The following is a 24,254-nucleotide window of genomic DNA, read 5'->3' as shown; positions in this document are numbered from 1 at the left end:
ATTAAGTTTAATTCTGAAAACAAAAGAAAATATCTAATTCTTCAAGCCACTTAACTGTAAAGTTGAAGAAGCTTAATACATTACTTTGAAGATAGGAAGAATGAAAAACCCTTCCTACTCTACTAACTGAAAAAAAAAGGAAAACTTCATTGCGGCATGAGAAATTTAACTCAGACATAGGGTAAACATGACACTAGGAAGATGAAAAGGCTGACTACGCTTCCAAGAGAGGGTGAAATTTCCTTCTCTGAAAACTTTTTTGAAAAGAGAATGGTTTAGATGTGTTCTCGTCTGAAGACAGACATAATATGTGGCATCTAGAGGTCAACTCTCAGCAGTAAAATTATAGTGGGCTTCTCTCATTCATTCATTCATTGGACATATACTACATACATTAAAAACCGTAAGAAAGGGGCCTGCCCCGTGGCCGAATGGTTAGGTTCGCACACTCCGCTTCACTGGTCCGGGGTTTCACCGATTTGGATCCTGGGCACGGACATGGCCCTGCTCGTCAGGCCACGTTGGGGCAGCGTCCCACATGCCACAACTAGAACGACCCACAACTACAATATACAACTATGTACTGGGGGAATTTGGGGAGAAAAAAAAGACTGGCAACAGTTGACAACAGAGCTTATATTAGGCTATTTGGTTCTCATAAACTATAAACCTTACTGCTAAAACTATTTCAAAAACAGTAGACTGTGTGTGTGGCTTACTGCTGCTTTTCCTTTTAAGATCCAGCTCAAGTCACTTCCACTTTCATACCAGAGCACCTTATATACTTATCTCTAGTATGTATCCCTTATCATACTGTGATACTGCCTTTTTACATCTATCTCTCCCAGTGGATTATAGACTTGACGACGGAGACAACTTATCTTTGCCTCCCTAGTGCCTATTACAGTTTCAACCACAGACAAGGCACCTCAATGAATAAATACAAGAATACTCATTAAACAATGTCAATTTCCCTCATCCATCTCTAACTTAAAAAAAAAAAGGTTTAGAAGGCCTTACATTCAAATCTTTGTAGTTCAGATTGATGACTAGACCAAAGGGTCGTCCACCCATGGGCTCTGCAGGAATGAAGGAGTACTCGAAAGTTGCCTGCCTCTGGGGAGGCACTACAGTGTTCAGAGGAAGAGCTGTGAAATTCTGGATATAAAACTGGTAGTCCTGAGGATAACGGAATGAGGCATCTAGGGATTCAACAATAAAATCTTCTGTACCCTTGTTTGTAAAGCCTACCAGGAACTTCACAATGTTATTTGCTGGAAAATCTAAGAAACAAAAAAGACAGAAGATTAGAAAAGGTTCAAAGAGTAAAAAACAAGCAGCAGACGTTACTAATGGATTTTGGCACCCTTTCCTGCTGTGTGTCAACCTGGTTTCAGAATCCTTTTGAATAGGGCACTCCAATCATCCACTAACTAGTAATTGGAGTTGGTGTACAAATGAACCCTTTTGTCCGTAATCTACCACTCCAACTTGAGTTAACTGAACATTTCAATTTCAGACCAGATCACATCCAAACTACGTGGTCTACGAAAGAGTTGCGTACTTTCTGCAGTAGATTATCTTGTAGTAGGGCTACATATCTTGATGAAGTCACCTTTCCACCAACTTAGTATCTGTTATTGGTACAGATAATGGAGAGAATAACAAAAAGACAAAGTCTAAGAAGCTCACCTAAAAACTTTATCTGTTAGAACATAAAAAAATTAATCAGGTAATCCCTATCTACTTTAAGCAATTACTCAAAATACATATTTTAAGACCCAAGGAGGAAGCTACAAAAATATGGGAAAAAAATCTCTTAATCAAATTACATACTTTTTGTAGGCATAAAGTTGGATCACATGTGGGAATAAAACAAAAAACCTGGGGGCCGAGTGGTTAAGTTCATGCGCTCTGCTTCAGTGACCAAGGGTTTCACAGGTTCGGATCCTGGGCACGGACATGGCACAGCTCATCAGGCCATGCTGAGACGGCGTCCCACATGCCACAACTAGAAGGGACCCACAAGTAAAATATGCAACTATGTACAGGGGGGATTTGGGGAGAAAAAAAAAAAGAAGATTGGCAACAGTTGTTAGCTCAGGTGCTAATCTTTAAAAAAACTTGAGAAGACCGAGAAAATTACTAAGTTCAAGTAACGAGTCTTCAACAATCATACTATAGTCTACAGAGCTGAGTTTCACCCAGCACAGCACAGGCTTTGGTGTCAGATCTGAGCCTGAAACCTGTCTCCACAATCTATTTACTAACTGAGTAACCCTCGACAAGCTGTTAACCTTTCTAAATCTCGGTTTAACAATACTATCTTCATAGGATTTCTGTTAAGATTAAACCTAGGCTCCAACCAAGGCCTAATTGTAAAGATTTAATATTTCACTAATGTTAACACTCAAAATATGAGTTATTTTACTGTGGCTGTTTGAAAAAAGTTTAAAAACAGTATCTTCCAAACTGACATTTAATTTCTAGTTAAACTGGGTAGTATTTATTTTTCTCCTTATTTTAATGACAGGAATACCACCTTATATATATGGGTATTTATACAAATAAAAGAGGGTTTTAAAAAAAATACATGTTTACAGCCCACTTGTAACATAAGAGACGAAGATGAATCAAAACCTTAAGCACTACAAATGCTTCCCCAAAAGTGAACTTGTCATTTTAAAAATTTCTGTATCTGAATTAAAACCAACATCCCTCTATTACCTTCTCCTTTCACAAACAGGATAGTTGTATCTGCACTTGGTGAAGCTTCAGGTTCACCAGATACATCTTCTTCCTCTTTATCTTCTGCCTAAGAAAAAGAACATTAAGAAGGAATTACTATGAGGGAAAATACATCATTAGAAGATAATGACTTCACTAAGTCTGGGAGAAAATATTGCTTCTTCAAGGCTTTGTTGAGATTAGCAGTGGTATGAATTTTACTGTATGTCATCAGTTAAAATAAAACTTCCAGAGCAGTGTATCTCAAACAGTAATGAGCATATCAATCGCCTGAGGATTCTGCAGATCTGATTCAGGTCTAGGATCAAGCCTGAAATCCTGTATTTCTAACAAATACCCAGGAAATGACGCTGCTGGGACTCAGACCACACTTTGAACTGCAAGGTTCTAGAGAATGGGTTGGTAAACTAAAAGGGCCAGATATCAATTATTTCTGGCTTTGGGAACCATGAGGTCCCTGTTGCAACTAGTCAACTCTGTGGCTGCTTTCTCTTTGGTGTGAAAGCAGCCACAGACAATATGTCAAAGAATGGGCATGGCTGTATTTGGCCCATGGCCACATTTTGCCAACCCATGACCTAGAGCACCCTGTCATCAGCCTAGAGATTTCCATCACAATTAACAATTTTCCTGTGAAAATTCATCACACATCTTGGAAGAAATGGTTAAAAAAAGAAAATGTGACCAGGGATCATACTGGGGTGATGAAGATGTCCTAAAACTTGATTAGAGTTGAAGAACTTCATATACTTACTAAAAATCATTGAACTGTATAATGAAAACAGGTGAATATGATATGCAAATTATATCTCAATAAAGCAGTTAAAAAATGTGAACAGATTTTAATTTAACTTTAAATCTCAGTGTAGCATCTCTCTAGGCATCAATGAGGATTATAAAGCTATTCATACATTTGAAGTGTCCGGGCCCTACATAAATCAAGATGCTTAATGACAGCCTTGTTTATTGGCATTTAACTTCTCATTTATGTAAAATATTCTTTCTTCCAACAGACAGACTTCTCAAAGGCAAAGACTGTCCTATATTTTAAAAATTCTCAGGGGCCAGCTCCATGGCCAAGTGGTTAAGTTCGCGTGCTCTGCTGCAGCGGCCCAGGGTTTCGCCGGTTTGGATCCTGGGCACGGACATGGCACTGCTCATCAAGCCATGCTGAAGTGGCATCCCACATGCCACAACTAGAAGGACCCACAACTAAAAATACACAACTATGTACTGGGGGGCTTTGAGTAGAAAATGGAAAAAAAAAAAAAATCCTCCACACTCAGCTCATAGGCTTACTCAAACATTTGTTTGACGCCTGTGCAATTGTATTATGTTATATTTTAAGTATCCTTAATGATACTATTCATTTAGTAAGAGTCAGTGAATTTCTACTTTTGGGAAGAGACCAGAGACAGGAAGACAGGCCCATAAGCTGTAGCAATGAAGAGGAAAGGGTATACTTGAGAAACAGTTAAAAGAAATCATCCCTAAGATTTGACTAATGGGGTTGTGGAGTAAAAAGAAATGGAAATAACAAGGCAAAAGCTTGAATCACTGGAGCCATATCAAAACAAGAACCAGATGACAAGACGGATGGTAAATGCGGAATTCCATTTTGGACATATAAAATTTGAGGTACTTATGGAGCATACAGATGGTACTATCCTGCAAAGAGCTGAAAATACAGGTATGGAGCTCAGTAAGGTAGGTGGCTAGAAACAAGATCTGAAAGTCATCAATATAAGCTGGTGTGGCTGAAACCAGAGGTTTCACCAACATTAAGGGAGTGAGCAGAGGTCTTCGAGACAAAGTAAGAGAGAGACCAAGCAGCAGCAGCTGGGCAGGGAAAACTGAGAGGTGAGCAACAGAAGCCAGCACAAAGGAACTCAAGGAAGGAGTAATCAGCAAATGCTAAAGAGAGCTCCAACAGTATAAAAATGGAAAACAGGCCAGGAATTTGGCAATTAGGTCACTGGTGACTTAGCAACAACAGTTTTATTAGATACATGGGACTAGAGCACGTTAGAGAAGCATGCCGGTAGAGAAAAGAAATGTGCAGCAATTTAAGGTGAAGGACTACAAAGCAGAGTAAATGAGCACATGTGTAGCTTAATAAGTCGCTGAGCAGGATCAATGCTCGAAGATAACAGAAGGAAAGAGAATAATTTAACAGATCCCACAGGACAAGATAGAGACCAGGACAGAGGGAGTAGGACTGGCCTTAGAAGACAGTAAGACAACTCGTGAATAAATAGGAGAAAATGTAGAAAGGATGGGTAAATAATATATTTAGAATCAGAAAGCAGAAATTCTAATCTTGATGACCTTCACTGACACTGAAGGCAATGTTGTTGCTAAGACTGAAGAGGACTGACTTTGGAGTTTGAAGGTGGTGATATGCTAGCTGTGAAGAACTGGAGAGTATAGGTAAGCAAAAGCAAACAACTCATTTATCTTATAGCTAATTAGCATATCATAAGATGTACAATTCTTAGGACCTACAAACTGATAATGCTCCACAATATTTCAGCTATTATAGCCTGTCTCCAGGAGAGTAAGGAAATTGTAGCACTGAGAAGGTGACTTCAGCTGCTGGAGGACACGCAGGCAAGAGCAACTTTTTACTATATAACTCGTACCTTTTAAATTCAGAGCCATCTGAATATACTACCCACTTTAAATAATACTACTAATATTAAGTTAGCTAGTGTTATTACTACTATAGCTCGTTTTAATAAAAACAAAAATTGTGGGTCTGGCCCGGTGGCGCAGCGGTTAAGTTCACACGTTCCGCTTCTCAGCAGCCTGGGGTTCGCTGGTTCAGATCCCGGGTGCGGACATGGCACCGCTTGGCAAGCCATGCTGTGGTGGGTGTCCCACATATAAAGTAGAGGAAGATGGGCATGGATGTTAGCTCAGGATCAGCCTTCCTCAGCAAAAAGAGGAGGATTGGCAGCAGTTAGCTCAGGGCTAATCATCCTCAAAAAAACAAAAAACAAAAATTGCTATCACTGATTTTAAGAAAAATACTTTCAGAGAATGCTGGCAAGCTACAGTGCAAGCCACAGCTTTTAGAGACAGAGGATATTCAAGAGAGTAGGAAAGCTCAAGGAGACTTAAAAAAAAAGGTTTGCACTGAAAAATTTTAAACCAATAACCTGCATCTAAACCAGCCGTTGGAGTCTCAGGCCTTAGGAAAAATCTCCTTTCCCTCCCGTGACTACAGACACAGGCTGAGTGGCAGAGGACCCTTACGAATCCCCCAATTCTTTGATACCTGAGGCAACTGTGTACAAGCTGATAATATAAATCTTCGGAAATAATAACCGGAGAAATTCTAGGGCGCTCAGTTCTGGAAATAACTTTTGTAGAGCTCTGGATCTAAGGGCCTACCTTTCTTGGACAGCCTACACGGTCCCATGCAAGCGTACCACTGCTGGGATGGTCTAGTTCAAAGGAAGAAAACACTTTCCCTGCCTTTCTGCTTCAATTTGCCCTAACCATTTTCTGATTTGAGAAAAGCAACATAGCAAGGGGTACTAACACTTCTGTACTAATCGGCCAGGGTGAGGAGTGAACAATTAGAGTTGCTCTTTTAACTCTAATGGTTGTCAAGGCAGGGAGATGATTAAGGTATAGAAAAGTTCTAGGGCCCGGATCTGTGGCCAAGTGGTTAGGTTCACGTGCTCCACTTCAGTGGCCCAGGGTTTTGCCAGTTCAGATCCTAGGCACGGACATGGCACCACTGGTTAGCCCATGCTGAGGCAGCGTCCCACGTGGCACAACCAGAAGGACCTCGAGCTAGAGTATACAACCATGTACGGCGGGTGGAAGGGGGGGCGCTTTGTGGAGAAGAAAAAAGAAAGAGCATTGGCAACAGATGTTAGCTCAGGTGCCAATGTTTAAAAAAAAGAAAGACAAAACAAAAGTTCTAGCCAAACTGTAAGTACAGTCTTCCCTTGGCATCTGCAGGGGATTGGTTCCAGCACCCCTCACAGATTTCGAAATCCAAGGATGCACCGGTCCCAGTCCGCCCTCTGTACATGCAGATGTGGAACTCACAGACACTGGAGGGCCAACTGGGTAACAATGATCTAACAGTTCCCTTCTCTACTCCCTCCACAGTAAGTACATTCCAGCACTAGAGAGCCCATGTAATGTCAGAAAAGTAATTATAACAATATAATCTATTACTAAATTTCTGTACACACCCAAATTTCAGAGCCCTAAATATCACCTTTAATCCTCAATTCCTGGATCAACTCCCTTCCAATGTTCACTCTAAGTTATCTTACCACAAGTGGCACTTTTAAAACAGTCAAATCTTTATTACCAGCACTGATGGAGGAATATATTGATCTAGTTAAAGCTGTGCATCTAGTGAACTAGGCTGAAGATGCAGAGCCCTAATATAAACCCTAAAAGTATGGGTAAACATACATGTGAAAGGCTTGATACATGGGTAATCAGTAAAGTTTTCCTGAAGGAGGGGAAATTAGGAAAGCACAAAAATGAGTAGCGGTATTCTACACAAGCGAAACAGTATGTACAGATGCATAAAAATGGGAACTTAAACATCAACAAAATAGCAAGCAGATGAGCTTAGTTGGAAGGCATACTCCATAAAAACGAGGATAAGTCAAAAGAAGAGCAGAAATCTATATATGACACTAATTATTTTGATATTGACTTAAAAGAAATGGGACTTTTCCTTTTGGTTCAATCTTGAAAAAAATGACAAAATCTAGAATCACAAAAATCTAGACTCACTTCCAGGTTCAAGTGTGGTATAATGAAAAGAGAAAGAAAAAAATCTGTGTAGATTACAGTAGTCCAAGAGAGGAAATGAAATTAGCTGGAAGCATGCTACAATAATCCTTATTCTAGCCCAATATTCTTACTGTCATACTATAATTATATAATAAAAGTTTCAGAGCTGGATGACTCCTAAGAGATCTTGTCTAAGCGCCTTACTCTTCACAGAACACATTTTATACATTGTTTGTCTGCTTTTCAACCCCTACCACCGAAACACATATATACTCCCCCATGAACATAAGCTCCATGACAGCAGAGAAAATATCTGGCTTGTTGACCCCTGCCCTCAGAACAGTGACTGGCACATGAAGGGACTCAATAAATACTTGCTTATTGAATGAAGGAAAGAAGAAAGAGGAAACTGAGACCCAAAGAGATAAGTTACCCAAGGTCAGAAAGCTGAGTAGTATGTATCCCAAATCCACGAACAAATGGTCCAGTGCTATTCCCACTATAGTGTTACACTCAGGCTCTGACCATATGATCTTGAATTGTTTCATGTCTCCCTCCCTGTTCCAGAAAATACTTATGATCCATCGTCAATGACTGGCCCCTACTCTCCCAACTTCAATCCACTCTGATCACAGTAACAAACCTCTAGAAGCAAGAATTTTAACAACAAATTTTTCTATAAAAAGAATAAATTCTAGATACATTATATACATATCTTAAATCATATGTAACACTAACCAAATCTGTGGGTTCATCTTCTTCCACCTCTGCTTCATCATCCTCATCTTCAATTATTGAATCTTCCACTGTTTCTTCATCTTCTGTAAGATCTTGAGCCACTGCTATCGAACCTAACAATAAAATACAAGACAAGTAATTAACTACCCTGGAATATTGATGTTCTTTAATCTCAGGCATAGGCAAGAAAATTTTCCCCTTGGAGTAATTCAATCTCCCAGTGCACCCGAATGAGGCCAAATTACAATGCATCTAAAAATATGCATATTATCTTATTAGTAGTCTTAACAACTGCATGTTCCTTTTAATGGGAAATGCTGTTTAATTTTAAAAAGCACCTAACAGTTGGAAAAATGAACTGGTGAAACCAAAGATGCCTTGAAGCCCAGATAAAGAACTTCAAACAATTGTCTTAAGCAAATTAAGGAAAATAAGTTTAAAAGAAACTCCAAAATTTAATCCCTGTCATTAACCATTTTATAAAACAAACAAAAAACTCAGCTCTAAAGGAAAACAGCAATCTCACTATCTCGGCAAGAAACACTATTACTACAGTTGACTATGGCTCACTCTTAGAACTTGAAAGCATGTAATTCCAAGGAACAAATATCCGATGGTATCCAGGGCAAAAATTAGCTTGCATAAAACACATCCTGTTTAGTAAAAACTACAGTGGTAACTTCAGGGTTTATAGCAGAGAAAGACAGCATTTATTTCTGCATATGGCTTCAAACATGTTTTACGATACTTTTCTATTTCCCCTACACTTAATATCAAAATAAAAGTTAAGCATAACTGTAATGCCAAGAAATTAAAAATCATAATTTTGTAGGTAAAAGCTCTAAATAAGTCACATTAAATCTACTTCAGATCCTGCAAAGAAATTTCAAAGTTCTAGCAACTCTCAACATTTCTCAGAAAGAATGCTGATGTGGCAGCTCAGTAAAGGAAAAAACGTGGGAAAGGAAGCATGTACATATGCTGCAATATCCAAGAAAAACAGTATATATTAGGGACCATGCATTTTAAGTCTCTTCCTGTCTGTCCTTACTGGCTGTTAAAATTCACGCAAAATATTAAAGAACACTGGATCACCCATTACGAACTAAAAACAGCTTTTACTGCTTGCTGAACAAAGACTACAACAGTGCACTCATAATTTATAAATCATTCCTAACTTTACAAATTTTCAAAAAACCAGTAAGAAAAATATCTTTGTCTGACATAACTTAAAGTTGTATTTAGTTAAATTTCAAGACTTCTCAATATATAAAATGTCTTTTCATCCCCTTTTTCAGTGGATATTAAACAATTTATTTTAATGTTAACCAGCAACAATTTTATGCCTATAAAATCTAACAATTTTCGACGGGAAAAATTAAGAGAAAACACATCTTTTGAAAGAAAGACCATTCCTCACAAAAATGTTTAAAGAAATCCAGTTTAAACACTGATGTTTCTTTTAAAAAGAAAATTTATAAAACCTGAAAAAATACAGTTTAGATTCTACACAAGTAGAACAAATTTTCTTTAAAAAACCCAAATGAGAACAAACCAGCAAGCACTCCTCTTTAAATATGCAAATGAATTCATTCACAGTTTTGGTTAATTCTCACTTGGTTTTCTATCCACTAAACAGAAGCCAATCACTTCACTTCTTTGCAAAACAATTCGTGGATACCTGTCACCATCACTCATTTTGCCACACAGCTTGCTCAAACTTAGAGAATGAAATTCTAGCGATCGTTTAGTCAGGCTAAATTTTACAGCCAAACTAAACGATCGAAGTTCATGATAGAACCAGGGCAAGAAGCCAAGTTTCTACATTTTCAACGATCTGCTATCCAAGTTATTGCCACACCAGGTCAACCGTTGGAAGAAATAAACTTAGAACTCGAAGTAGACTATTTTTTCAGGACATGGCACTTCCACAAAACATAAAAAGGTTACAGAAAAAGAGAGGCGAGAAAAGGAGGGCACAAGTAACAGACATCCCACAGGGATTCTTTAGTCCGCCTCAGAGCACAGGCGTGGGCAGTGGGGGCGAGGATCGGGAGCTTTTCTGAAGTCAGGACTCCTGGTGACACACAGGGATCAGGTGCTGATAAACGGGAAGATGGCCAAAAGAAAGACGCTCTAAGACTTCAGGTGTGTAGAAAACAAGGGTTCCAGCAAATGAATGGAGGTCTCCTAGCACGGGCGCTAAGGACACGTCAGCCCTGAGCGGGGAGGGGCGGAGCGGCGCTGGCGGCGGCCGACAGCAAGCCAAGGCGCCGCTGCAGCCCTGGGCGGCCGGGCCCACCGCCCCTCGCCTCCTTCCCCGACCCGACGATCCGCCAGCTCCGGCCACTGCTGCAGGCGCAAGGCCCGGCTCGAGGCGCAAGACCGCCGGCAGTACCCCGCGCTCCGCGCGGCAGAGGCCGAGGCTCCAGCGGGGTTGCGGCCGCGCGCGCTGAGGCCCCTACCCGAGCCGGGGTCGGGGAGGAGGGCGGCCGGCAAGGGGGACGCCCGGCGCGGGAGTCGCCGCCGCCTCCAGCCCCAAACTTGCCGTCGTTGGTGTCCCTTCCCGGCCAAGCCCCGCGGCCCACTCCCCTCGCCTCACCTCCAGAGCCGCCCCGGAGCAAGAGGGTGGCAGGGAACACGAGCAGGACAAGCAGAAGCAGCCGGGGGAAGAGTCTCATGGCGCGGCCGGCCCGGTGTCCAGTCCCCGTCCGCTAGCCCTCTCGGCGGTTCGGGCGGTAATGGCGTTACTCTTCATCCGGGCTTCGGGCGCGGAGGGGCGGGGCACGTACCACGCACGGCTTTTCGCTACGCCCCCTCCCTGGCTGAGGAACGCCGCCAACGTGGCTGCTTCGCTCGGAGCGCTGGAGGGGCGCCGGCAGTCCGGGAGTCACGTGACTGGTTGCCCGGGCCTCTGACATTCTCGCGAGAGTTCTCATCCCGCGGTAGCCGCGGGCTGGCGACCTGCCGTTTGTTGCGTGCCCCGCCGTGACCGTGTCTCCCAGTTAATTAGCGTCGTTTGTGGTTACTTTATATGAATGACGATCCGCCTGGTTCCTGGCGCAGTAGAGTGGTTTTTTTTTTTTAGAAGTCTTTATATAATTTTTAATAATAGTGATATAAGGACCATGAACTAGGTGGCATTGAAAAGCAAAAATGTTCTGGCATAGATAATTGTTCAAAAAACCCAAAAAGCATAAAAACTACACAGTGTAAAACCTTTGTCCCCTATCTGCCCACACCCTCACCCAAAGTTAAATAGCAGCAGTTCTTAAATTCTTACCTGAGGTTCCAGAGTTACAAATCACCTAGTACAGTGCCTGTCTTATAGTGAGCATTTGGCAAGTACATAGTGCGGGCAGCAGTGGCTGTACAGTTTCCTTCAGTTTCCTTCTGATCTAGTTTGGCTTTGGGTTGCTGCCAAAAATCTGGTATTTCATGCAATTAAACAATCTGAATACCAGGAACCATTGGACTGGACCAATCCAATCCATGTCGTATGGATGATCAGATAAATAAACTAACTCTCATGTGTTTATTATTGCTAATGATTGTCCCTTAGAACTGTGTTTCATGTGTAATCTCATTTAATCTCTAAAACTCCCAATGAGCTGGTATAGGGGAGGAAGACATTTCCTCTCCCCAGATGTGGGTTCGTCTGGCCGGAGAATGAATTAAATTCACATGAGACAGAATAGCAAGAGAAAATTAAACAAAGCTTTATGAGGAACCATGGCCCAGGGCCTTTCTTCCCGAAGGAAGAAAGGGCACCCAAGAAGTGGGGTGCACAAAGTGGTTATATACCCCCAAACAGGGTGTTTTACATGTGATTGAAATGTCCATCCCACAATAGTCACAAGATTGCCCTGTCAGCACAGTGCTTAATGGACACAGCAGGTAGTGGTCTGCTGTCTCAGAGGGCGTAGCCGGAGGCAAGTCGATTGTCTGGAGCTGGGCAGTCACAGGTGAGTGCAGCAATCAGTTCCCAGCCTAAGGAAAGATGCTGAATCCTTAAAGAAATGCCAAAGTTGACAGGGCGAGGGAAGTCTGTTACAGGAGGTTACCAGAGAAGCACAATAAAATGCAGATTTAATTCTTTGCCTTTGGTATTGATTAAGAGTTTTTGGAGAGAAGGTCATCTCCTTTCTTCTTCCTGGTACAGAGAGGGAGGCAACTTTCACAGATAGAGATTTACCTTACAAATGTAAACGTGTCCTAACAAAGGGCAAGTTCCATTCCTCAGATCCTCCTTCCCTGTCCCAGTTTATCAAAAGCAATCAGCCTCAAATAATCCTTATGCCAAAGAGACATATCTTGGGGTGGCCAATTTCAGGTCCCCACACTGGGTATTGCTAAGAAAAGTGAGATGCAGAAAGGTAATTTACTCAAGGCTTAAAAGCTAGTCAATGGCAGAGGCAAAATTTTGACTTGGCAGTCTGATTCCAGCCTCCATGCCCCACTGGCCTAGGACATCTGCTGATCTGTTCCAGCACTGGCTCTGCTAAAGACCTCGTGCCTTAGGGCCCCTGTTAAGGCAGCTTGTGGCTGCTACCGCCACTGTCTAATTCTGCCTGCTCAAGTCACAACCTGACAGCACTGGGCTGAACCAGCTCAGCTCTGCTCCACTTCGCCAGGCCACTAGCGCCGCTGCTCCTGCTGCTGCTGCTGCTGCTGCTACTAAGGCACCCGCCAGAGGTGGAGGGGCTCTGTGAGAAGGCATCCTCCCACTTTGCTGCTGCCTCCACTCTTGTGCACAGGTACCAAAGCTTCCACTCTGTACCAAAGCCAACAGGACTGGGGACCCCACTTTGATGTGGCTGAACCCTGCTGAGTACTCTACTGGCATGGGAAGAATCTCTCTCCCCAACTTTGAGGCACTTTCTGTTCCACGAGTTTCAGTTCAGACCTGCTCTGAGTTCCTGATGTCTGACAGGTTTTTTGACAAACGCATCCTGTTACCAAAACTGAAATGGGGTCCCTCCTGGTGATTTAAATCAGACTCTACACTGATGCAGGGTCGGTGAGCCGAGGAGTCGAAAGAAAGATTTCTTAGACTCTCAAGATCTGGCAGGAGTGCTCTTTTATTTAGAGAATAGAATAGCATGGGGACAGGACCCATGGGCGGGCAGAGCTGCTGCGTGGGGACAGGACCCACGGGCAGTCAGAGTTGCTGCTGGCATGGGGAGCTGCTGCTGCTTCTGCTGCTGCAAAGTTGGGTGGTGAGTAAAGCTAAATTTAAGGCATCGGTATGTGAGTTATCTCTTTACAAGACAAAGAATATGTAAAAAAAGTTAAAATGGTATCAGTGCCTGTAGGGTCCGGCCATATGGCGGTCCCACAACTTTTAGATAAGAATCAAACAGGATTGAGTAAATGGCAGAAGTCACCGCTTGAATTTCATCCTCAGCTAAAGACAAAGGAGGATTTGGTGGGGGGGGTCACTTACATGAGGTTGCCAGACAGTAACCAACTTAAGTTCTTGCCTCTGGCATTGATTAAGAGTTTCTAGAGATAAGGCCATCCCCCTTCTTCCTGGCACAGAGCGGGAGGCATCTTCACAGGTAGAGGTTTCCCTTAGAAATGTAAATGTTTCCCAACAAAGGGACAAGCAAATTCTACTCCTTGGAGCCTGCCTCTCTCATCTGTAGTTTTAAAAGTAACCAGCCTAAAAATCCTCATTTAAAATTAAGCAGCCTAGGGGCTGGCCCCGTGGCCGAGTGGTTAAGTTCGTGCGCTCCGCTGCAGGCGGCCCAGTGTTTCGTTGGTTCGAATCCTGGGCGCGGACATGGCACTGCTCGTCAGACCACGCTGAGGCAGCGTCCCACATGCCACAACTAGAAGAACCCACAACGAAGAATACACAACTATGTACCGGGGGGCTTTGGGGAGAAAAAGGAAAAAATAAAATCTTTAAAAAAAAAAAAAAATTAAGCAGCCTAAAAATCCTCATCATACACCACAAGTAATTGTCTCACAAAGTAAAGGATATTTGCAGCAAATAGGAGACCACGAGGTATGATTTCCAGAGTAATGGCATCCCCAAACAAAGGGAAGCAGGGACATTTACTTTGGATGGGGAATGAACATTCAAAAGGGAGCAGTGGGTATTTGCTTGTGCATGCTCAATTGGAAAACATGCTTCCACACACACTGCAGGTTATGGTAATAAGGCCTGAGCTTCTCCTGGAAAGATCTTAGCATTAAAAATAAGGCAAAGGTCATAGGCATAGCTCTCCTGGTGAGGCTTGGTCTGGTTCAGGGAGTTTAGTGATTGCATCTCCTTAACATAACAAAGGAAAAAGAACAATCTGGAAAAACAGTTAAAATATCCAAACCCACCCTTGAGTTCCTTGGGGTAACTAGTCGGTGACAATCCTTCTATTTAACTCCCTACTCCCTCCTAGCACAGGAATCCAGTGTAACCTATAGTAGTAGAAGATACAGACTTACACTGTATTCAAAATCACCTCTTTGTCCCTGGACCAAGGGTGTCTCACTGACTCTCTTTTCCCTGCAGAGGCCTGATTTCCAGCAGGGAGGACTCTCATGCCTTACGTTAAGGAGATTTCTGGTCGGTCTTGATGCGGGGTCGGTGAGCCGAGGAGTCGAAAGAAAGATTTCTTTAGACTCTTAAGATCTGGCAGTAGTGCTCTTTTATTTAGAGAATAGTATAGAATAGCATGGGGACAGGACCCATGGGCAGTCAGAGCTTCTGCTGCCGCCGCTTCTGCTGCCCCCGCTGGCATGGGGACAGAGCCCATGGGCAGGCCGAGCTGCTGCTGCTGCCCCCGCTGGCATGGGGACAGGACCCATGGGCAGGCAGAGCTCCTGCTGCTGCCCCGAGTTGAGGGTTAGGGCTAAATTTAAGGCATAGGTATGTGAGTCATCTCTTTACGAGACAAAGAAAAAAAAAGTTAAAATGGTACCAGTGCCGGTAGGGTCCAGCCATTGGGCGGTCCCACAACTTTTAGATAAGAATCAAACCGGATTGAGTAAATGGTAGAAGTCACCGCTCAAATATTATCTTCAACTAAAGACAAAGGAGGATTTTGGGGTGGGGGGTCAGTTACATGAGGTTGCCAGACAGTAAACAACTTAAGTTCTTGCCTTCCCCGTTAAGAGTTTCCAGAGATAAGGCCATCCCCACCTTCCTCCTGGCGCAGAGAGGGAGACATGGAGATTTCCTTCACAAATGCAATTGTCTCTGATCAAAGGGCAAGCAAATTCCACTCCTTGGAGCGTGGTTCTCATCTGCAGTTTTAAAATTAACCAGCCTAAAAATCCTCGTCATAAACCGTGTTTTAAAATTAAGCAGCCTAAAAATCCTCATCAGGTCTGTCTCTCCAGTTCTCAGGACATGTTTAGACATAGCCTGAACCTGTGAGGATAAGCCAGTTTAGGATTAAACTGGGACTTTCACTCCGGTTATGTTATTAAATGATTACTAATGGATTTTATTTGGGGCTTGAATTTTAGACAACCAGCTACTAAAGGTGCAGCAGGAACAAATAAAGCATGCCCACTCTGGAGGTGACTGCTGTGATGAACTTAGGGAAAATAAAAACATACAAACAGAAAACAGAGAGACCTGTGTGGCTGTCTGACTGGCATAAAAAGCAGTAGCCTATGGATCAGGGAAGTAAAATACTCACCCTGATCTTAGTGCTCATGAATTCTGCATTATTGTGATCTATGCTCTCCCTTGGTGCTCACCCAGGGCTCTCCTGCTTACTGGGTTCCAATCCTTCCCTTAGGGAATTCACAATTCCATCTGCTAATTTATTTAGGTCCTCCCAGATGTCTCCCCATATTCTCTCACTCTCACATCTGCACCTCTCTCTTTGAAGATGTGTTTTCCAAGAATATACCACATTCTGGTTATTCTCATTCATACAGCTCTGGCAAATTCACAGTTGATTCTCCACTTATGTCATTTTATTCCCTTAGAATTTGTTAGAGCAGAGCTTTCTTTTCCTTAGATTACTTAAGATTTCTCTTGGCATCATTAGCGAATGTGTTTATTAATCACCGGTTTTGGTTCTGTTTCATTTCCTCTGGTAACTGGGTAGCCGGTGAACGTCCGTCCTCATGTCCTTTAACCTTTGCTCAACTGTCTCCTTGTCAGCGAGGCTCACCCTCACCTCCAATTTAAAACTACACCCTGCGGCTTCCCCTCCCCTGCCCTCTCAGTTCCTTTCTCCCTTTTTCATAGCACTTGTTACCTTCTAGCACAGTATGTCCCGTGTTATGCCTCCTTTCTCTCAGCATCTTGAGGCCAGGGCTCTTGAGGCCTTTGACTCAATGCTGTAGAACAGCACCTGATGCCCAGTGGTAACTCAGAAAACAGTTATTGAATTTATTGTATTGTTACAAGTGACATCTTTCCTCCACAAATTTGCAACCTAAGTTCAATTATAGACCTAATAAGAAATGAAAAAATATTGACAGGAGATTTTCACATATCGATTTATAGGGGGTAACTTCTGGTTCAAAACTGATTTGGCTTGAACTGAAAAGCCTGATTTATGGCCGATCAAACATACGTTGTATGACTGCTTTAACCATTAAAGAATGCACGCTCTTAAGGTAAGAATGCATACTTCCCGTCAGACACCCTATGGTAATGCCCATATTAGTCCCTTTCCCAACATCAGGGTTATATTGACCTGCTAATTTGCAACTGAATACCTCTTTGAAACTTTGATGAATATGTATCCTGGGTGTGTTTAATGTATGTTCTTTGTTCCAAAAAGGTATAAGACTACTGAAAACCATGCTTCTCCAGAATGCTTTCTTCCTTTGTGGACATTCTGTTACGGAACCAGGCTCATTTGGGCCTGGAAAGCCAAACACTGAGACAACAAGATTGCAGCAGAGAGAGGGTTTAATCACAAGGCAGCCAAGAGAGGAAGCCAGAGAATGAGTCTCAAATCCGCTTCCCCAAAAATATGGACTCAGGGATATTTATGGGGTAGGGTGCAAGGTCGTCTGAAACGTGGAGAGAGGTGATTGGAGGTGAGGCAATTGATGATCTGCGCAAGCGTAGTCAGACTCCATGCCTCTTCATAGGACATGTGTTCACAAAATGAGGGTGTTGGTGATGCGGGCTCAGTGAGTCGAGGAGTCGAAAGATTTCTTGGACTCTCAAGGTCTGGCAGTAGTGCTCTTTTATTCAGAGAATAGAATGGAGACAGGCCCCATGGGCAGTGAAGAGCTGCAGCATGGGGACAGGACCCATGGGCAGTGAAAAGCTGCCGGCATGGGGACAGGACCCATGGGCAGGAAGAGCTGCCAGCATGGGAGAGGCCCCATGGACAGTGAAGAGCTGACGGCATGGGGACAGGACCTGTGGGCAGGAAGAGCTGCCTGCATGGGGACAGGACCCGTGGGCAGGAAGAGCTGCAGGCATGGGGACAGGACCCGTGGGCAGGAAGAGCTGCAGGCATGAGGACAGGACCCACGGGCAGTAAAGAGCTGCAGGCATGAGGACAGGACCAGGAAGAGCTGCTGGCATGGGGACAGGACCCGTGGGCAGGAAGAGCTGCAATGGGATGAGGGCAGGGCTAAATTCATAAGGCATAGATATGAGTTATTTCTTTACATGACAAAGGAAAGCTTATATAAAAAAGTCATTAAAATAGTATCAGTGTAGGTGGGATCTGGCTATTGGTTGGTCCTATAACTTTAGATAAGAATCAGATTGGATCAGGTCAGGACATCCTATGCTTCCAGAGGATGATATAGCTCGGTATGTAGGGCAGGTCACCTTGGACTTCTCTCCTTGGGACAGGAGCAGCCTTGATCCTCATCATTAGCATGATCTGAGGGTGGAATTTTTAGCCTCTTGATGTCAAAAGGTCATTTATCAGATATCTGTGCAGGCCCAGTTGATGGATTGGTGGTCTCAACCAGCCTGAAGTGAACAAGGGGTTCTAATTCGTGAAAAACCCCTCACACACCGATTACCATGGTGACCCAGGCTCCAGGGACATGTTATCTATAGGAACCTGGTAGGAGTCAGACAGCATATTGCCTAAAGAGCACAGTTAACAAGGGGTGGGCAAACAGTTAAAAGCTATAATCAGTCATTGCAAAAAGGAAAAAAACTTTAGTTCCTAGCTACTTAATCATCGGTGGTTAACTGTTTGCTGGTTTCAACTGCCTTCTTGGGTTATAATTAATCCTCACCCTGGCTCAAGTAAAACTCACCTTATCTCTCTTATCTATAGAATGGTTATTGGTTGTTTTGCATCTACACTATCTAAAAATGAAAAAGTTATGTCTATTATATGCAAAGACTTGTGTTCTTTCACCTAGTAAGGGCTAAAAAAAAGAATTAGGGCTTTTGTACTATACTTTACCTCTGAAAGAAAAGAAGTTCTTTTGTGATCCTTATGAAAAGGGGCATGATGGGAAAAAGAAAGAAAATAAGGAGGACTTTCAAAGGAATCCTGGCTCTCCAGCCCAACTCCTACTTAGAAGCAGGGCCTGCATTCCTTCCCCGCCCTCCCAGAGCACCATTCCCACCTGGTCCTCTTTCTCCACAGCTCACAGACCTCTCCTGACCTCTCCCCAGCTTACATTTCCTTGGAAAAAAAACAGAAAAAAAATCACAACCACCTGACCACTCACCACAAACCTGACCCCTTACCTCCATCTGTGCACTCACGCTCCACCCTCCTCTCTGCTACAATAAAAACGTCTATAGGCCCATCAAAGGCCATCCACCATTTGTGGTTTGGATTCCATCTCCTGCTCAAAAATGTGGGGTTCTGAAAACAGCACTCTCCTCTCTACTTCATAATAAATTTCTACTTCTTCAATTCATTGCTCCCATCAATACAAATATACTGTTGTCCACCTTAAAAAGCAAAATTCTCCCGTGGCCTCTGTTCCCCTTCAGGGACAGCCTTATTTCTCTGCTCTCTGACACAGTAAAACTTCAGAATCTCACCTCTCAATTTTCTTCTCTGCCTAGTCCAACTGGGCTTCTGTTTTCACCACTGCACTCAAACATCCATCTCTGTCTTGCTAAATCCCAAAGTCGTCATCTGAGCCCTCCCTCCCCACCTGCTTGTTTAACACTTGTTTCTCGAGGCTCAATGACGACCATGCTCTCCTAATTTTCCTTCCACCTCACTGGCCCCTCCTTCTCTCTGCCTGGCCCCTAAATCTAGGCCTGTTAGAATGGATATACTGCATAATGCTGGAAAACTCATCAGCTTACTTCTGTAGGAAGGCCTGGAGGACACTCCGTTTACCAAAGCAATAAGGAATGCGCTGAGGAGCTCCAGCCTTGCTGAGAAGACCAGTGATCAGCTGTCCTCTGTAGACCAGGGCTGAGGGTAAGAGATGCTGTTTTGGAACCGGGCTAATAGCAATGGGGATGAGGATGAGAATGGAGGCCAGGTGGCACCCCTTAACCATCAGAAACAAGGTGGGAACAATTACCATCATGAGCTGCCCAGTCAGGGGAGAGGAGGGGGAGTGGGCAGGAGGAATAACCTGTAGAGAATCAGGGCAGGGTTAATGTGATACTTGGGACTCAAACATATTGCTTAATTTATACAATTAAAGAAATCAAGAAAGATCAGGAGGCTGAGGGCAGTCACCCCCATAAAAAGTCATGCTCTCTCCCTCAGCTGGGTGCAAGCCAGTTCTCAATCCTGGAACCCAGTAACTGAGGGGAAGCCAGGTTCCTATGATGAGGAGGCCTGAAACACCATCACAACTGCCATTCAGTAGTGAATACCCCATCCTTCCTCAAAGGGACCTGTGGACATTTACTCAGAGTATCCATGCATTGGGGAAAGGGGAACACCCAGCCCTTTGCAGGATTGTTGGACACAAGGTCTAAACTGGCATTAAATCCAGGAACTAAAGTGCCAACACGGCCCCTGTTTAGAGTAGGAGTATATGGGAGCCAGGTAATAAGTGGAGGCCCAGCCCAGGCCCAGCTCACAGTGGGTCCTTTAGGTTGTGAGCCCCACCAGTGTCTGGTCCCTGAAAGTACAGTTGGAATGGACATACTTGAAAGAAACTTACACTGGTTCCTAATGAGAGTTATTAAGAGTATGAAAGGCTAAGTGGAAGCTTCTGAGACTGCCACCACCACTCCCTTCCCCAGTCAAGATAGTAAATTAAAAGCACTATCACATCCCAGGGCAATGGTAAGATGCGTGCCACATCTTAAAGGGGTGATGGTCTCTGTCAAATACCAACTTAATTTGCCGGCTGGCCCTCACAAAAACTACATGGATCATGGCAGATGACAGTGAAATACCAAAATGTAACCAGGTGGTAGCCTCAATGCCCCAGGGTCAAACGCAGCAATTGATCAGTTTATCCTGCTGAACCTTCTCTTGCATGCTTTCCAGGAACAAGACTGACCAGAATCCTGGAGAAATTGAGGGTGGAAGCAGTGATTGACAGCAAACAGGCTAGAGGAAATTTTGGGGGGAGGGTATGATAGAATATTTCAAAATTAGATTGTGATTATTGCATGACCATAAATTTACTAAAAATCACTGAGTTGTACACTTATGATAGGTGAATTTTACAGTATGTAAATCATCCCTCAATAAAGGGAAGAGTATATAAAAAAGATATATTTATTAGTTGTAGTGATTCTTCATGTATTTAGGTACTGTAGTTTCTACCTATTTGTGAGATAATAGAAAATACATGTATTGGTCTCTGCCCCCAGTTCCGGGTGCAGAGCATCTGAAACCCTTGTAAATTCCCAAGTGCGAAGAGCACTAGGGGCATCTTTTGTTCTAATGAGGTGACTCTGGGTGGGCTCCTGGATGGCTCCTGGATGGGAGGTGGTCACTAGAAAGACCATGCCATGATTAGAAGCTTGGAGTTTTCAGCCCCACCTCCCATTCTCCAGAGTCGGGAGAGGAGCTGGAAATGGAGTTAATGATCAATCATTCCTACATGAGGAAACCACCATAAAAGTGCCAAAAGTGCGGGATTCAGGGAGCTTCTAGGTGAGTGAACACATCCAAGTACCGGGAGAGTGACGCACCCCAACACCACAGGGACAGAAGCTCCTGAGCTCAGGACCCTCTCAGACTTCACCCTGTGTATCTCTTCATCGGTTGTTCATCTGTATCCTTTAGTAAACCGTTAAGCTTAAGTGTTTCCGTGCATTCTGTGAGCTGCTCTAGCAAATTAATCAAACCCGAGGAGGATGTCATGGAAACTTCTGATTTGTAGCCTATCGGTCAGAAGTACAGGTGACAACCTGGACTTGTGATGGCGTCTGAAGTGGAGTGAGGGCAGCCTTGTGGGACTGAGCCCTTAGCCTGTGGGATCTGATGCTATCTCCAGGTAGACAGTGTCAGAATTGAGTTAAATGATAGGACACCTAGCTAGTGTCGGAGGATTTGCTTGATGGGGGAAAACCACACACATCTGGTGTCAGAAGTGTTGTGAATATGATAGTAGTGTGAGGGTAGAGGAGACACACAGGAGGGAGAGAACTGAGTTGTTCCTAAGCACCATTCTTCTGAAGCTCTCTGATTAGGCATGTTGAGTTCAACTGAATTGGAGGGATGTGTCAGTGGAGTAACTGCACTGTGAAATCTTGAAAATTCTCTCCTTGGAACATCATCTCTGACCTTGGAAACATTTACCCTATGAATTCTCAACTGTATTAGTGTGTTGTTGAATTTTCACCATATTGTGCTCACTAGAATTTCTTAAAGAATATATTCTAATTGTTCTTCATGCACGCTTGGCCTTGCCAAATATAGGAAGAACTTTGTCTAATTTCACAATCATGAATTCATACTATTTCCCAAAGTCCTTTGTAAATATTTCAGACTGGATCTGCTAGATTTGAATTATATATGTCACTCACTCATACCAAGGAGTTGTATTAATATAAGCAAATGTTACAATCTTTTAAAGATAGACCTAATATACAAAATATTTACATTTTTACATTAATATTAACACAGTCCTGTAATTGTTCTTAAAATAGTATGACTGTGAACTCAGTTTCTCACAATGGCTAGTATGGAGGAGTTGGGTCTTGAACCTAAATCTTATGATTGCGTGTTGAGTGCTCTTTCTGCTGTGGTGTCCTATCTCCCATGCACTATAATTTAGAGAGAGGTGTGCTAAGTACCATTAGCAAGTCATAGGTGAAACAGAGGAACTAGGTAGTACTTTCAGATAAAGATGAGGGCAACATTTAAATTAGGCCTTGAAGGATACAAACGTTTTAAATATGAGGAACTGGGTGGTAGAGGTGGAGAGGGCAGGAAGTTGAGTTTACTTAGGGCAGGGAAGGGCACTCTGGGAAAAGGAAACAGTATGAGCTGACGCACAGTAGTAGTCTGGGGCCAGAGCACATAAGGCAACGAACGCTGGGCTACCAGGTAAGAACTTGAAACCCTGTCCATAAACTATAACTAAATAAATGATGATGTATGTATATACACTCCATGAAATATTATACAGCCTTTAAAAATGAGAGTGGCATAGAGAGACTAGCAAGATGGAAAACATCAGCAACACTATGAGTCGACATAGCCTACTTGATTAAGATAATATGTGAAAGTGGTTTGTGAACTGTAAATAACAGTCTTTCAGAAGGCACAATGGGGAGTGAAAAGAGAGGAACGAGGAGCGCTTTAGAGAAGCGGGCTGTAGGAAGGATTTATTTTTAGGCTAGGGTAAGAATTCACTAAAGAGCTATAAACAAAAGGTGTGAGGGAGTCAAAATGATTGATGGAGCGAGTCCTCAAGAAGATATGCTGGGTCAGAATCAATGGAACAAGCAACTGGGGGAAAGAGAAGAAAGTGGATAAAAATACAGAAACCATGAGGCGGAGGGGACATTGTGCCTCCTTGTAATATCCTGTGGTGAGAGCCAAAGCTTTGCTGTGAGGGCAGAAGCTGTGGCTACTTCAAACCTCTGCCTCTCCCCTCGAGCCTCCTACTGCAAGAAGAGAGGCAAGCTCTCAGCTGAGAGCCCCAACTTCCCATGCCACAGCTCACAGTCACCCTGAATATGCCCGTCTTGATGTCCTTTCTTCCAGTCTCCCAGGAGGACTGTTCCTGCTCCTGTGCTGTGCTGTGGGACCTCGTCCCTCTTTCCTCCTCTAGAACCTTGAATCGTCAATCCCTGCTTTCTCCTTTATCTTTGGTCCCTGCCCTGACCATTGGATCCTTCTCAGCATATATTTAACTACTTATTAAAGGCCTCCCCGAATGTTTCATAGTCACCTCACACTCATCGTATCTTTCCGCGCATACCAGCTGTCCCTCCTGTAGTCTCTGCTTCGGGAAGATGACCACCACCCGCCCACAACCCTGAAAGGCTCCCAGACTCCTCTCTTGTCACTCCCAGAGCTAACCAGTTACCGAAGTCTTTTCATTTTACCTTTAAAATAGCTTTGCATTCATAGCTTGCTCTTTATTTCCACTGCCACTATTTTTGTTTCTGGCCTTGGTTTTCCTTGCCTGGAGCACTGCAGCAGTATCTTAACTGTAACTTCTGATTCTAGAATCACCCACCATCAACCTACCCAGTATATCACTGTTAGAGTGATCTTTCTAAATGCACATCTGACCACATCACTCTACTTAAAATCCGTCAGAGCTTCTCATAAGGATAAAGTTCAAATTTCTTAGCATGGCATATAATGCTATTCATGATCATCTTAATCTCCTGCCATATGAAGAACGTAGGTTTTAGACATTACTCACGGTGCAGGGAGTGTAACCAGGTATCTCAGGCCTCCAGGCTTTGAGTGTGCTGTTGCTTTCCCTGTCCATCTATCTGGGGAATACCTTGTCAGCTAAGAAGATCTGGCTGAACTGTCATCATTTCTGTAAAATCTTCCCTGAGGTTTTCTCACATAGCCCAGGGCTATTTCATGCTCCTAGAGCACCCTAGACAGACACTTATACACCATTCTAGAACAAAGGTTATCTATCTATCTCCCTCAATAGATTATGCAGTCCTTGGTGATCTTTGC

At 43.4% G+C, this 24,254-nt stretch overlaps 1 protein-coding gene across 2 annotated transcripts in view; it reads right to left on the bottom strand.

Annotated features, from left to right (window-relative positions):
• SSR1 (signal sequence receptor subunit 1) overlaps positions 1–11,174 on the bottom strand; it is a 42,799-nt gene extending 31,625 nt beyond the window's left edge. The window contains exons 1-4 of one of the 2 annotated variants that reach the window (XM_014842681.3): positions 10,862–11,174; positions 8,260–8,372; positions 2,728–2,815; positions 1,021–1,283 (exon numbers count right to left, since the gene is read on the bottom strand). In XM_014842681.3, the coding sequence (XP_014698167.2) occupies positions 1,021–1,283; positions 2,728–2,815; positions 8,260–8,372; positions 10,862–10,940 (543 nt within the window). In that variant the 5' untranslated portion in view covers positions 10,941–11,174. The remainder of the gene's footprint in view (positions 1–1,020; positions 1,284–2,727; positions 2,816–8,259; positions 8,373–10,861) is intronic. The other variant, XM_014842680.3, reaches the window with a different exon arrangement.
• Between the last annotated feature and the right edge of the window lie 13,080 nt (positions 11,175–24,254).

This window comes from Equus asinus, chromosome 8 (genome assembly GCF_041296235.1).
Source record: "Equus asinus isolate D_3611 breed Donkey chromosome 8, EquAss-T2T_v2, whole genome shotgun sequence".
Lineage (NCBI taxonomy): Eukaryota > Metazoa > Chordata > Mammalia > Perissodactyla > Equidae > Equus > Equus asinus.
This window is presented reverse-complemented; position numbering and strand designations above follow the sequence as displayed.